General features: G+C 44.9%; 1 protein-coding gene across 2 annotated transcripts in view; it reads right to left on the bottom strand.

Moving 5' to 3' along the window:
• Positions 1-15426, bottom strand: part of LOC134353555 (F-actin-monooxygenase MICAL2-like) — a 277154-nt gene that overhangs the window by 10783 nt on the left and 250945 nt on the right. For both annotated transcript variants that reach the window (XM_063061580.1, XM_063061581.1), the window contains 2 exons: positions 7130-7229; positions 3343-3416 (listed from right to left, as the gene is read on the bottom strand). In XM_063061580.1, coding sequence (XP_062917650.1) covers positions 3343-3416; positions 7130-7229 — 174 coding nt within the window. The remainder of the gene's footprint in view (positions 1-3342; positions 3417-7129; positions 7230-15426) is intronic.

Below are 15426 nucleotides of genomic sequence, written 5' to 3'. Positions count from 1 at the left end.
GGTGAAAGAGTTGAAGTAAGACCAGGTGGCGGAACCCCAAAGTGGGTGTTTGAAAAAGCTGATTGGGGTAAGTTCCAGAAGTTGAGTGAAGAAGGGTTGACAAAGATTGATATTTCTGGAAATGTAGATGAATTAAACAGTCAGGTGACTTCAGCAATTATCATGGCAGCAGAAGGATCTATACCTAGGAGTAAAAATGGGATGAATAGAAAACTGGTACCATGGTGGACAGAGGAATGTTGTCAGGCTGTAAAAAACAGAAATAGAGCATTCAGGCTAGTTAAAAGAACCCATAATATGCAGCATTTGGTTCAATATAAGAAAGCACAGACAGTGGTGAGAAGAACTATACGTCAAGCTAAAAGGGCAAGTTGGAGGAGTTTTTGCGACAAGGTTAGGAAGAACAATACCTGTGGGAGAGGTATGGGGAATGATTAAGAGGATGGGAGGAGATAGAAGGGAATGGGAATATCCAGTAATGATATCTGAGGAGGAAACGGCAGTCTCCAGTAGGGATAAGGCTGAGGTCATGGCCAAGTCATTTGTACTGATACACAGTTCAGAAAATTTGTCTGAAGTAGGGAGAAGAAGAAGGGAAAGAATAATGAGCCAACACCCAGGTGTGTTAAGCAGGAGGGAAGGAACAGATGATATAATTGATGATCCATTTACATTAGCAGAAATGGTGAGAGCAATAAAGAGATCGAGACCAACCTCCCCAGGGGAAGATCTGATATGCTCTGTGATGCTAAAAAATCTAGGAGAAGGAGCGCTCTTGAAGTTGCTGCACTTTTATAACAGAGTGTGGGAGGAGGGAAGATTACCGAGTGCATGGAAAGAAGCAGTAGTAATTCCAATAAGGAAGCCTGGCAAGGATCTGTCAAAACCCACTAGCTACAGACCAATTGCATTAACATCAAGTATATGTAAGATAATGGAAAGGATGATAACAGAAAGGTTATCGTATGAGCTTGAGAAAAGGGGAATGCTGGCAAGTTATCAGAGTGGTTTTAGAAAGGGAAGGAATTCCATGGACTCAGTGATTATGTTAGAGACTGAAATAAGGAAGGCCCAGGCAAATAGAGAGTCAGTAGTGGCAGTGTTCTTTGACATTGAAAAAGCCTATGATATGATGTGGAAGGAAGGATTATTAATTAAACTGCACAAGATGGGGGTTGGTGGGAGAGTTTTTAATTGGATTAAAGATTTTTTTGTTTGGTAGAAAAATTCAAGTTCGGATTGGATCAGAATTATCAAAACAGTACATAGTGGAAAATGGCACACCTCAAGGTAGTGTGATTAGCCCATTACTTTTCATCATTATGATCAATGATGTCTTCACAAAGGTACCAGTGGATATAGGTAGGTCACTGTTTGCGGATGATGGGGCATTGTGGAAAAGAGGCAGGAACATGGACCATATAATCAGGAAACTACAAGAAGCAATTGATGAAGTGGTAGAGTGGGGTTATGATTGGGGATGTAGATTTTCAGTAGATAAAACTCAAACTGTATTTTTTACCAGGAAAAGGGTTGAGGTAGGGAAGAAGTTAAGGATGTATGGGGTTGAATTAGAAAGGGTTGCATCATTTAAATTTCTGGGAATTATATTTGATTCACGATTAACATGGGCAGACCATATCAGGAAAGTTGAGGAGAAATGTAAAAAAGTAATAAATGTGATGAGATGTTTGACTGGTAGGGAATGGGGAGCAAGTTGTTCAGCTTTGAAGAGAATGTATGTGGCTTTAGTAAGATCTGTATTGGATTATGGAAATATAGTATATGGATCAGCAGCTAGGTCTCTTATAAGGAAACTGGATGTGATTCAGGCTCAGGCCTTGAGAGTGTGCAGTGGGGCTTTTAAAACATCACCAGTGTCAGCACTACAGGTAGAAATGGGAATAATGCCTTTGGAACTAAGAAGGATGCAACTGATGGCAAACTACTGGGCTAACTTGCAGGGGCACAATGATTCTCACCCTACTAAAGGAGAGTTGCAGGAGTGCTGGGAAAATGGGAGGTTTCAGAGGGATACCTTTAGTCGGGTAGGGAATGATATCGCGAAAGATTGTGGAGTGTTTGCTCTAAGAATAAGTCCTTCAGTAGTTTATCCAGTTGTAGCTCCATGGAAGCTTGTATGGCCTGACATAGACTGGCATTTGTTAGAGGTAAAAAGGAAAGAAAGATACAAAACAGATTTGGTAAATGCATTTAACTGTCATGTGATGGAAAAGTATAGTGATTATACTCACATTTATACGGATGGTGCGAGGGAACCTGAAACAGAGTGACAGGGTTTGGGGTGGTAATACCAGCAAAAGAAATTGGAATCAGCAGAAGAACATCTAATAAGTTAGGGGTGTTTACAGTGGAGATGCTGGCAGCGTTGGTTGCGTTGCAATGGGTGCAGAAAGCCAGACAAGCCAAAGCATTGATATGTTCAGATTCATCCTCAGTTCTAGCAAGTTTAAGGTCTTTTCACACAAACAGTCGGCAAGATGTACTTTATGAAGTCCTTCAGTTAGTTACAAGAATTGCAAATCAGGGAGGTCAGGTAAAATTTCTATAGGTTCCAGTACATGTAGGGGTGAAGGGGAATGAGTTGGCAAAGAGGGCGTTAAAGAAAGAAAATATGGAAGTGCACATTAGTATCAGTAAAGCAGAGGTTAAGTGTGTAATCTGGGAAAAAGTCAACCGAATGTGGCAAGAAAGATGGGACAGGGAGGGGAAAGGGAGGCATTTATATCAAATACAAGAGTGTCGCAGTTACTAGGGTAGGTAATGGAAACAGAAGAGAGGAAACTGTGTGGACTAGGTTAAGGCTGGGGCAATGTGCATTAAACAAAACATTGAAAATGACAGGGAAACACCAGACAGGATTGTGTGAGGAATGTCAGGAAGAGGAGTCAGTAGAACATGTAGTTCTGAGTTGCAGGAAGTATGGGATACAGAGAGAGATGATGAGAAATAAGTTAAGGGAGTTGGGGATGCAGGAATTCACATTAAAAGGGTTGCTGGGCATGAGTGAGAGAGCACAAGTCCGGGTATTTTTAGCGTTTTTAAGGGGTACAGGGGTTTTTTATAGAATATGACGAATAAACAGGAATAGGATACTAGGATGGTCAAAGATGGGAGGGTGAAGTGTAGGTTTGTGTGTGTGTGTGTGTGTGTGTGTGTGTGTGTGTGTGTGTGTGTGTTTGTGTGTGTGTTTGGGTGAAGGGATTTAGAATGTATGTCTAGTGCACATTCTGGAGCAGAGGGTGGCGGTAATGCACCATTAAGCTGGATGCCAACCGCCGTAAAACAAGATACAGACAGACAGATTGATTCCTTGCTCACCTTCCACTTCCATCCGACGGTGAAGCAGCTGCTGTAATCGGCTCTGATGGTCTTCCAGCTCCAGCTCCTGGGCACTGGGAAGGCACAACGAGAAAGAAGTGGGAACGCTGCCAGTTTGGGATCTGCCCTGACGATTGAAACCCCTTCCCCTGTAGATCAACACCATACCATGCATCTCGAATGAACTCAGAATTATGTTGAGACCACAATATGTAGGAACAGAATTAGGCCATTTGGCCCATCGAGTCTGCTCCGTCATTCCATCATGGCTGACATTATCCCTCTCAATCCCATTCTCCTGCCTTCTCCCTGTAACTTTAGATACCCTGACTAATCTTGAACCCATCAACCTCCGCTTTAAATATAAGCAATGACTTGGCCTCCACAGCTGCCTGTGGAAATGAATTCCACAGATTTACTAAAGGAGTTCCTTCTCACCTCTATTCTAAATGGATGTCTGTCTATTCTGAGGCTGTGCCCTCTGTTCCTAGACTCACCTACCAAGGAACATCCTATCCATGTCCACTCTGTCTATCGATATTGATAGGTTTCAATCAGATCCCCTCTCATTCTTCTAAACTCCAATGAGTACAGGCCCAGAACATTAAATCCTCCTCATGTGTTAACCCTTTCATTCCCAGGATCATTCTCGTGGACCTCCTTTAGACTCTCTCCAATGCCAGCACATCCCTTCTGAGATAAGGGGCCCGAAATTGCTCACAATAGGCTTGAGGCCTCGCCTATGCCTTATAAAGCCTCAGAATTATATCATTGCTTTTATATTCTAGTCCTCTCGAAATGAATGCTAACATTGTATTTGCCTTCCCTATCACTGACTTGACCTTTGTTAACCTGTAGGGAATCCTGCACGAGGACTCCCAAGTCCCTTCGTGCCTCTGATTTCTGAACTTTCTCCCCAATTAGATAATAAAGTCCTGACCTATCCAACCTTTTCCTATAACTCAGGTCTTCAAGTCCAAGCAACAGCTTTGTAAACTTTCTCTGCATTCTTTCAAGTTTATTGACAAGCACAAGAGATTCTGCGGATGCTGGAAATCCAGAGCAACAGACACAAAATGCTGGAGGAACTCAGCAGGTCAGGCAGCCTCTATGGAGGAGAATAAACAGTTGACATTTCAGGCTGAGACCCTTCATTAGGACTGGAAAAGGAAGGTGCAGAAGCCAGAATAAGAAGATGGGGGCAAGGGAAGGAGTACACATAGGTAGATAATAGGTGACACCGGGTGAGGGGGAAGATTAGCCCTGCAGATTACAGAAATGCCACACCTGCCTATTCACCTCTATTCAGGGCCCCAAACAGTCCTTCTAGTTGAGGCAACACTTCACATGTGAAGCTTCTAGGCTTGTCTACTTATCTGGTGCTCCCGAATTGGCCTCCTCTACATTGGTAAGACCCAATGTTGATTAGAGGATCACTTTGTCCAGCACTCTCGCACAGTCTGCCAAAAGCAGGGTTTCCTGGTGGCCAACCATTTCAATTCCAATCCCTATTACCATATCAATATGTCAGTCCATGGCCTCCCCTTTTGCCATGAGGAGCAAACCTCATATTCCATCTAGATAGCTTCTAACCTGATGCCATGAATATTGACTTCTCCAAGTTCCAGTAATTTTCCCCCTCCTCCGTCCCTCTTCTTTAATTTCCCACTCCGGTTCCACCTCACCTGCTTATGACACCCCCTTGTTGCTCTTCCACCTTCCCTTTCTCCCATGGTCCACTCTCCTCTCCTATCAGATTCCTTCTTCTCCAGCCCTTTACTTTTTCCACCTCTCACCTTCCAGCTTCTTCCTTCATCCCCCTTCTCCACCCACCTGACTTCAACTATCACCTGCAGGCTTGTACTTCTCATCCCCACCCACCCCCCACCTTTTTATTCTGGCATCTTCTCCCTTCCTTTCCAGCCCTGATGAAGGGTCTCAGCCTGAAATGTCAACTCTTTATTCATTTCCATAGATGCTGCCTGACTTGCTGAATCCCTCCAGCATTTTGTGTGGGTTGCTCTGGTGGTAGATGAGACTAGGTGAAGAGGAAGGAGCAACACACATCAAAGTTGCTGGTGAACGCAGCAGGCCAGGCAGCATCTCTAGGAAGAGGTACAGTCGACGTTTCAGGCCAGGACCCTGACAGTCCTGATGAAGGGTCCCGGCCTGAAACGTCGACTGTACCTCTTCCTAGAGATGCTGCCTGACCTGCTGCGTTCACCAGCAACTTTGATGTGTGTTGCTTGAATTTCCAGCATCTGCAGAATTCCTTGTGTTTGCGAGGAGGAAGGAGGATGGGTGGGGGAGGGGGGATGAAGTAAGAAGCTAGGAGGTGATAGATGGAAAAAACAAAGAACTGGAGAAGGAGGGATTGGATAGGAGAGGAGAGTGGACCATGGGAGAAAGGGAAGGAGGGAGGAGGTGATCTTTTAATTCAGATTTCCAGCATCCAGAGTCTTTTGATTCTTGATCATGGAAAATGTTCATGTTTGTCAGATCTTGTTCTGTGCAGATTTAATGCCAATGTTCCAACATGATAAATATTCCATGGTTATGTGAGAGGATCTTGAGAACTTCAGAGGCTTAACAGATGTTACAGGTACAGAGGTACAGTGAAAAATGTGTCTTGCATGCCACCCATGCAGATGATTTCATTCCAGAGTGCGTTGAGAAAATACAAGGGAAAAGACAAACAGAACATTGAACAGTATAGCACAGTGAAGGCCCTTTGGCCAACAATGTTGAGACGACATTGTAACTCACTCCAAGATCAATCTAACCCTTCCCTCTCACATAGCCATCCATATATCTTTCACACAGTGCAGAATAAAGTGCTATAGCTACAGAGGAAGAGCAGTGCAAATAGACAATAAGGTGCAAGACCATAATGAGGTAGATTGTGAGGTCAGGAGTCCATCCGATCATATTGACAGCAGGATGGAATCCGTCCTGGAGCCTGGTGGAATGTGCTTTCAGGTTTTTGGATCTTCTGCCTGATGGGAGAGGGGAGAAGAGAGAATACCCTCGATGAATGGGGTCTTTGATTACACTGGCTGCTTTACTGAGGCAGCGGGAAGTGTGGACAGAGCCCACGGAGGGGAGGCTGTTTCCTGTGGTGTGCTGAGCTGTGTCCACAACTCCCTGCAGTTTCTCGCCATCACTGGCAGAACAGTTGCCATATCAATCCACTGGGACAGGACGCTTACAAAGGTGCATCAATTAAATGGCCAGTTGGACCTCTGGTCAATGACTCATCCCATTGATACAACTGAAAGAGTGCAGAGAAAATGTGCAAGGATGTTGCCAGGACTTGAGGTCCTGAGTTATAGGGAAAGATTGAATAGGTTCAGACTTTATTCCCTAGAGTAAAGACATTTGAGGGGAGATTTGACAGAGGTATACAAAATTTTGAGGACAGATAAGATAAATGCAAGTAGGCTTCTTCCACTGAGGATGGGTGAGGTTAGAACTATGGGTCATGAGTTAAGTGTGAAAGGGGAGATATTTAAGGAGAACATGAGGATGAACTTCTTCACTCAGATGGTGGTGGGAGTGTGGAACGAGCTGCCAGCAGGAGAGGTGGATGTGGGTTCGATTGCAATATTTAAGAGAAATTTGGATAGGTACATAGATGGGAGGGGTACGGAGGACTACAGTCCGGGTGTGGGGCATGGGATTGAGCATACTAGATGGGCCAAAGGGCCTGTTTCTGTGCTGTAGGGCTTGTGACTCTACAAGTCCTGCATGCCCAGCCCTCCACCAAAGCAGCAAATGGAATACTCACAATATCATGAGTTCAGCTTCGTAACAAACCAATACGTTCTTCTCCATCACCAGCTTGAACCACTTCTGCATGAGCTGAGGTTCTTCCTTTGAGTCAAGCTCTAAGCATCCATACAAAACGGCCAGTTAGAGAGACTTCAGATTCACAGCATAGAACGTAGAACATAGAAAAATACAACACAGTGCAGGCCCCTTGGCCTACAATATTGTGCTGACCTTTTACCCTCCCCTCCCACATAACCCTCCATCTTTCTATCACCCATGTGCCTATCTGAGAGGGCAGCACAGTGACACAGCGGTTAGCCCAAAGCTTTAAGGTACCAGTTCCTGCCAATGTCTGTAAGGGGTTTGTATGTTCTCCCCTCGGAATGTGTGGGTTTCCTCCCACAGTCTCAAAGGTGCTCCGGTTCGAAGCTTAATCTGTCATTGTAAATTATCCCATGATTAGGCTAGGTTTAAATCGGGGGTTGCTGACCGACACAGCTCAATGAGGCAGAAGGGGATGGAGAGATGGAGGGAGAGAGAGATGGAGATATGGTGGCATCCGTTAGTCTTGCAAGACCATGGATCTGCGCCTGGAAAGTCTTGCTTCAGTCTGTGTTGGTAGAGCAGGGTCTGTTGTGGCTGTAGAGGCCCACACGGGAGTGACAGTCTCGGCTGCAGCGACTGCACTTGAAGGCGCTGTCCTCCAGTGTTGTCTTGGTGCGAGAGAGGGAGAGTGAGAGGAAGAGATAGAGATAGATAGAGAGACAAAGAGAGAGAGATAGATAGAGAGACAAAGATATAAAAAGGAATCTTAAATGTTTGACATTGTGGTGTTGGCTGAACTTGGTAATTATCTTGCAGACGTTTGATCACCAATGGAAGTGACATCCTCAGTGCGCAGTTGGCGTATCTCTCTGGGAGTGCTCAAGTTTATACAGTCCCCTTTTGCTTGCCTCAGTCCTGATTGGCTACCCCTTCAGCTGATTTTTGAATTCTATTGGCTCTTAGAGGTTTGTAGATGACAGCAACTTTGATATGTTTCTTTACGGAGTTATCGATAGAGAACCCATGCTTCAAAAAATTCTGGTGGCAGATCGGTGGACTGAACAGCTTGTATCCACAGTGTAAGACTACTAAATCACTGGAAGTCGTCACTGAGGATATTTGCAGACATTCTCCTCCCCCACACACAGAAACACCTTTTACAAAATAAGCATTTGAAGCCAAAGACTTTACGAAAGTACATGTCATAATGGCATGATTACACTGTTACATGCTATTGACTTTAGTGTCTTTAATGCTTTGATGAATATTTTGAGGAAATTGCAGCTCCCGCCCAGTGTGGTGTTAATTGTTTCACAGGATTGTGTGTGGAGTGTAACCCTCCCCCGGGAGGCATCTGAAACCTTCAGTTAACACCGCTGAAGGGATCGTTTGCTTTGCCTCCCTGCATTTCCACTCGGTTGCTTCTATTACAATTCTGCAAAAACAAGAGAATGCTCTGATAATTTGACAGGGGAAACAGGGGCTCCTTGCTGTATGAACAGAAACCCACCGCATATTGCAAAAATGCACCATTACACCATAAGACATAGGAGCAGAATTAGGCCATTCGGCCCATCGAGTCTGCTCTGCCATTCCATCATGGCCGATTTATTATCCCTCTCAACCCCATTCTCCTGCCTCCTGCCTTCTCCCCATAACCTTTGATGCCCCGACTAATCAAGAATCTATCAACTTCCACTTTAAATACACCAAATGACTTGGCCTTCACTGCTGTCTATGGCAATGAATTTCACAGATTCACCGCCCTCTAGCTAAAACGTTCCTCTTCATCTGTTCTAAATGGCTGTTATGGTGAGGATGTATCTGTCTCTTTGAGCTGCCATGTTGTTCTGAGACTGGTCTGAGGAGCTGAGGTCTGTGGTGAGCCCAGTCACCATGGTTGAGCCTTCCCGATGTTGGACTGACAGCCGGGGTTCCTGGGTGGATAGTACAATAAGTACTAGTACTGTGTGGCATGTGGCCAGGTGGATAAGGCATTGGACTAGCGATCTGAAGGTCATGAGTTCAAGCCCCAGCCGAGGCAGCGTGTTGTGTCCTTGAGCAAGGCACTTAATCACACATTGCTCTGCAATGACACTGAGCCAAGCTGTATCGGCCCTAATGCCCTTCCCTTGGACAACATCGGTGTCGTGGAGAGGGGAGACTTGCAGCATGGGCAACTGTCGGTCTTCCATCCAACCTTGCCCAGGCCTGGTTGCCCAGTGAAGACTTTCCAGGCGCAGATCCATGGTCTCGCAAGACTAACAGATGCCTTAAGTACAATAAGATGGACTCTTCAGCTCACAGTCTACTTTGCCCCTTTATTCTGCATTGTTACTGTTTCCCCTTGTACTGTCTTGGTGCACAGTATTGTTATTTATTTCTTTGTTGAGATGCAAAGTGGCCAATTAACCTACTAACCGGTACAGCTTTGGACTGTGGGAGGAAACCAGAGCACCCAGAGAAAAGCCACGTGCACATGAGGAAACCGGAATTGAACTCTGAACTCTGAACTCTAACTGCTACGTTACCGTGACACCCCAATGATCTGATCTGTCTGCACACTATGCAAGACAAGCTTTTCACCATATCTTGGCCCAATCTTTGTGACAATAATAAACCAATTTCAATTCTAATTCCAAAAGAATCCAAGTTTGCCTCACCTCAGTGGCTAGTTAACCTACTAACCTGCACATCTTTAAGACGCGGGGAGAGCCCGCATGGTCACGGGGATGGCGAGCAAACGCCACACAGACAGCACTGCAGGTTGGGATTGAACCGGAGTCTCTGGCACTGTGAGACAATCTCTACTACCAGCACCTCGCACTCGTCAGTTCTTAAGGCCCAGAACCGTGGCACATCATGGTGGTGTAGCAGTTAGCGTGACACTATGACAGCTTGAGGCATCAGAGTTCAGAGTTCAATTCCAGCTTCCTCTGTAAGAAAACTTGTACACTCTTCCCATGCGTGGTGCGTGGGTTTCCTCCGGGTGCTCTGGTTTCCTCCCACAGTCCAAAGATTGCCGGTTAGTCGGTTAATTGGTGATTGTAAATTGTCCTGAGATTAGGCTCGGGTTAAATCAGTGGGTTGCTGGGTGGTGAGGCTATTTGGACCAGAAAGGCCTGTTCCCGCTGTATCTCTAAATACATTGAGAAAAAGCTCCTTTCTTAAACCTTTTCATCTTTCCTCCTTTAAGATCCTCTTTGTCTCTTTCATCAAGCTCCCGTCCAAGGGTGAAGTTTTTGCAGTGTTACTCTCTGTCTCAGCAGTTTGGGATATTTTATTATTTAAAGCTGTACATGAATGCATGTTATGGCATGAGTTGCAAATGTTTTCTTGCTATTTACTGACTAGTAGTGGTCCCCATGGGAACTGATATGGCCACTTTAAGCTATTAGAAAAGCACTTTACAAGCACATGGAAAAATACATATTAAAATTTAAAAAGGGAATGTTTCTGATTATTCAGTAACCAAATTTTTCTCCAACCAATGAAGTCATAATTTCAGTGGATAAATTGATTTCTACCAGAGCCTGCAACATTATTGAAAGTAGCCATTAACACAAGAGATTCTGTAGATGTTGGAAATCCAGAGCAACACACACAGACCCATCAAGGACCCCCACTACCGAGGACATGCTCTCTTCTTGCTGCTGCCATCAGGAAGAAGGTACAACAGCCTCAGGACACTCGCCACCCGGTTCAGGAACAGTCACTACCTCTCAACCATCGGGATCTTGAACCAAAGGGGATAACTTCACTCAACTTCACTTGCCCCATCATTGAAAACTTCCCACAACCTATGGACTCACTTTCAAGCTCATGTTCTTGATATTTATTGCTTATTTATTTATTATTATTTCTTCTTTTTGCATTTGCTCAGTTTGTTGTTGCACACTCGGGTTGAATGCCCTACTTTGGTGGTCTTTCATTGATTCTGTTATGGTTATTATTCTATGGATTAATTGAGTATGTCCACAAGAACGTGAATCTCAGGGTTGTATACAGTGATATATATGTACTTTGATAATAAATTTACTTTGAACTTTGAGCTTTTGAACAAAATGCTGGAGGAAATCAGCAGGACCAGAGGGCACAGCTTCAGAATAGAGGGACGCCCATTTAGAACAGAGATGAGGAGGTAATTCTTTACCCAGAGGGTGGTGAATCTGTGGAATTCATTGCCACATATGGCTGTAGAGGCTAAGTCATTTGGTAAATGTAAATCGGAGGTTGATAGGTTTTTGATTAGTAAGGGCATCAAATGTTATGGGGAGAAGGTCAGAGAATGGGATTGAGGGGGATAATAAATCAGCTGTGATGGAATGGTGGAAAAGTCTTGATGGACCGAATGGCCTAATTCTGCTCCTATTGTCTAAATGGTCTTACAAATTATGGTCTTATGGTGAATGGAATGAGTTTAGATGGGCATCGTGGTTGGCGTGGATCAGTTGGATCGAATGGCCTCTTTCCATGTTGTACTATTCTCTAACACGTACACACTCCATGCCTTTGGGATGTGGGGTGGGCAGGTGGGAGAACCCAGGGAAAAGCTCCAACAGCCACATAGTGAAACTACACAGACAAAACCAGTGTTTGGGATTGAACCCAGCCTCATCCCATCCTTCCTCCAAGAGGACTGAAATCTTCTTGTGCTTTAGAGGCTTGTGAGCCTCAATGACCCGGATAGCTCTGCTGGCTGGAGTCAGGGCCTTATGCTTTGTCTCTTGGTAGCGTCGCCCATGCCAAGCAGGTCAAAGGGTAGAGGCCAGACTAAGAGTGGTCCTCCAAGTTTGGGGGTTCAGCTCAGGGCTAACAACTCTGACTGGTCAAGCAAAATTGTTAAGGAAACAGCAATGAAGAATCCTTCTACATCTGAGTGCAACGGTATTCCTGAGTCTCCACTTGGGCCTGCATGGCCGACAGTAGTGAAAACCGAGAGGAAGCTGCAGGCATGATGAAGGAAGCCATGAACATCTCCACGACCAAGACCAAAGTTGGTTTCTGGAATCAAGGACAGAAATAGAGGTCTTGAACGCCAGCAGTATAATGGGATGGTAGTCATCCCAACTCCCTGCTGTTTGACCAGTATTGTCCACAGGACATAGGTGTGGCAAGGCTGGAACTCGCAAAGCTGGAGAATACAAGGCTGGAACTTGTAAATCATTGATTGACACAGTAATTGTAGAGTTATGACATTTCAGGTAATATCAAGATAAGTGGAGAAGATTTCTCTCCTGTAGTATGAGACTCTCATAGCTGTTATTGTCTGAAAAATGATATTACAAGATTCAACATTTAAAGAGTTGAAAGCTATATTAAATGACCTTGATGGAAGCAAGTTATTATAGTGTGTCACTATTGTAACTGCACTTGTTAACAGTTAGCCTCAGGCTTTCAGTAGTCATAGCAACCTGCAAAAGCCTTGGCTGTGGTAGAGTTCTGACTAAAGTCGGAATGTGTGGCATTACGTTGGGGGTAGAAGAATAGATGCTGTTCGTTCCCACCGCTGGAAACCCAGCATGAAGGTTAAAGGGTGTCTGCTGAAAGCTCAGAGATGGTTCCACACTGATGTACTCAAAAGCGACAAGGAGCAGTTCTGTAGAATCCTAGGGAGGGATTGGACATGGTGGGGGGTGGGCTACCTCTCTCAGGGAAAATTAATTGGTTTATTATTGTCATCTATATCAGGAGCTTGTCTTGCACACTTTCCATGCAAGAAAAATATCAATAAGCTTTTAAGGGTACAAAGAAAATTTAACAAGGATGTTGCCAAGATTTGTAGATCTGAGTTGCTTAGGTGAGGACTTCATTTCCCTGGAGCTCAGGACAATGAGGTGTGATGCGTGTTCTCTCAATTTCTCCTTCCTGAAGTTCACAATCAATTCCTTGACTTCACTAATGATGAGTGAAAGGCTGGTGCTGCGAAGCACCTCAATCAGCTGATCTTTCTTGCTCCTGTACACTTCCTCATCATCATCTGAACTTCTGCCAGCAATAGTGTTATCATCAAATTGATAGACACCGATTGAGCTGTGCCCAGCGTCAGAATCATGGGTTAGAGAGGAAAGCAGTGGGCTAAGCGCACATCCTTCAGGTTTGCCAGTGCTGATTATCAGCGAGGACGAAATGTTATTTCCAATCCACACAGACTGTGGTCTTTCAGTGAGAAAGTCAAGGATCCAGTTGCAGAGCGAGGTACAGAGGCCCGGGTTTCGGAGTTTGTTGATTAGAACTAAGAGTATGATTGTGTTGACCACTGAGCTGTAGTCAATAAACAGCAGCCTGACGTGGGTATTACTATTGTCCAGGTGATCCAAGGCCAAGCGAAGAACCAGAGAGATTACATCTGCTGTAGACCTAGTGTGACGATAAACAAACTGCAGTGGGTCCAGGTCCTTGCTTAGGCAGGAGTTGATTCTGGCTGTAACCAACCTCTTCACCTCAGTAAATGTGAGTGCCACTGGACGACAGTCGTTGAGGCAGCTTAGACACTGGGATGATCCTCACCCTTTTGAAGCAGGTGGGAAGCTCTGAATGCAGCAGTGAGAGATTGAAGGTATCCTTGAACACACCCTCCCTCCCTGGCACAGGTTCTCCGAGCCCTACCAGATACACCATCAGGGCCTGATGCCTTGTGAGGGCCTGATGTTCTAATGTCAGCTTCCAAGCCACAGATCACAGGGTCACCAGGTGCTGCAGGGATTCGCACAGGTGACGTTTTATTCTCCCTTTCAAAGTGAGCACAAAAGGTGTTGTGCTCTTCTGGGAGTGAAATATCACTGTTGTTCATGATGGTGGGTTTTGCTTTGTAGGAAGTAATGGTCCGTAAACCCTGCCAGAGCTGATGTGCATCCAATTTCATCTCTCACTTCAACTGGAGTTGTTTTCTCGCCCTTAAGATAGCCTTTTGGCAGTCATACCTGGATTCTTGTATAGTCCTGGGTCACTGGCCTTGAATATCACAGACCTAGCCCTCAAAAGACTACAAATCTCCCAGTTGATTCACAGCATCTGGTTTGTATATGTTGGTGTGTTCTTGAAGGTACACACTCATCCATACAGGTCTTGGTGAAATTGGTGACAACTGTGGCTTATTCATTCAGATCTGAAGATGAATCTGTGAATATTGTCCAGTCCACCAACTGAAAGCAGTCCTGTAAGCATACTTCTGCCTTCCTTGACCATACCTTCTTGGCAACACACACAAAATGCTGGAGGAACTCAGCAGGCCAGGCAGCATCTATGGAAAAAAGTACAGTCAGCGTTTCAGGTCATACCTTCTTGGTCCTGACCATTGGTGCTATGATCTAGTCTCTGCATATATGCTGGGTGTAGAAGTACAGCCGGGTGATTGGACTTTCCAAACTGTGGATGTGGAATGGCATTTTAAGTGTTATTGATGGTGGTCAAGTGTGTTGGCTCCTCAGGTGATATGTTACTGCTAGTTGTTCAGGGATTTCTTCAAGCTGGTCTGGTCCCCCCCTCCTTCCCTTACTCCTATAGTCCACTCTCCGAGCAATGTTAGGGATGGCATCGGCCCACTGCTTACTTTGCTTAGCTCCTCCATGCCTACCTGATGTTGGCCTGAGGTGGAATGTACATCTCTAGCAGGATGATTGCAAAAAACTCCCTCAGCAGATAAAGTGGATGACATTTGTCCGCTAGATATTCCAGGTCAGGTGAGGAGGACTGAAAGAGAACCGCCACATCTGTGCACCACGATGAATTAATCATAAAGCGTACTCCACCTCCTCTGCCTTTAAAAGACTGAGGACCAGACGAACTCCGCCCTTCAGTTCTACAGCAATACAACTGAGAGGCAGAACTTTACAGGATCTGGATATCTGAGGTAAAAAACCAAGTGTATGGACATTCTCTCTTCTCCTCCCCCTCTTATCAGGCAGAAGATACAAAACTCTGAAAGCACATACCACCAGGCTCAAGGACAACCTCTACTCTGCTGTTATAAAACTATTGAATAGTTCCCTAGTATGATAAGCTGGGCTCTTGACCTCACAATCTCCCTCATTATGACCTTGCACCTTATTGTCTATCTGCACTGCACTTTCTCTTTAGCTGTTATACTTTATTCTGCATTCTGTTATTGTTTTACAATATTATAGCTCAATGCACTGTGTAATGATCTGATCCATATGAACAGTATACAAGACAAGCTTTTCACTGTATTGGTACATGTGACAATAATAAACCCATTCCAGTTTGAATGTACAGCTGCATTTGCACAAGATGGGCAACTGCTACAGG

Source organism: Mobula hypostoma, chromosome 11 (genome assembly GCF_963921235.1).
Source record: "Mobula hypostoma chromosome 11, sMobHyp1.1, whole genome shotgun sequence".
Lineage (NCBI taxonomy): Eukaryota > Metazoa > Chordata > Chondrichthyes > Myliobatiformes > Myliobatidae > Mobula > Mobula hypostoma.
The sequence above is the reverse complement of the archived record's forward strand: the minus strand, read 5'-3'. Positions and strand labels throughout refer to the sequence as shown.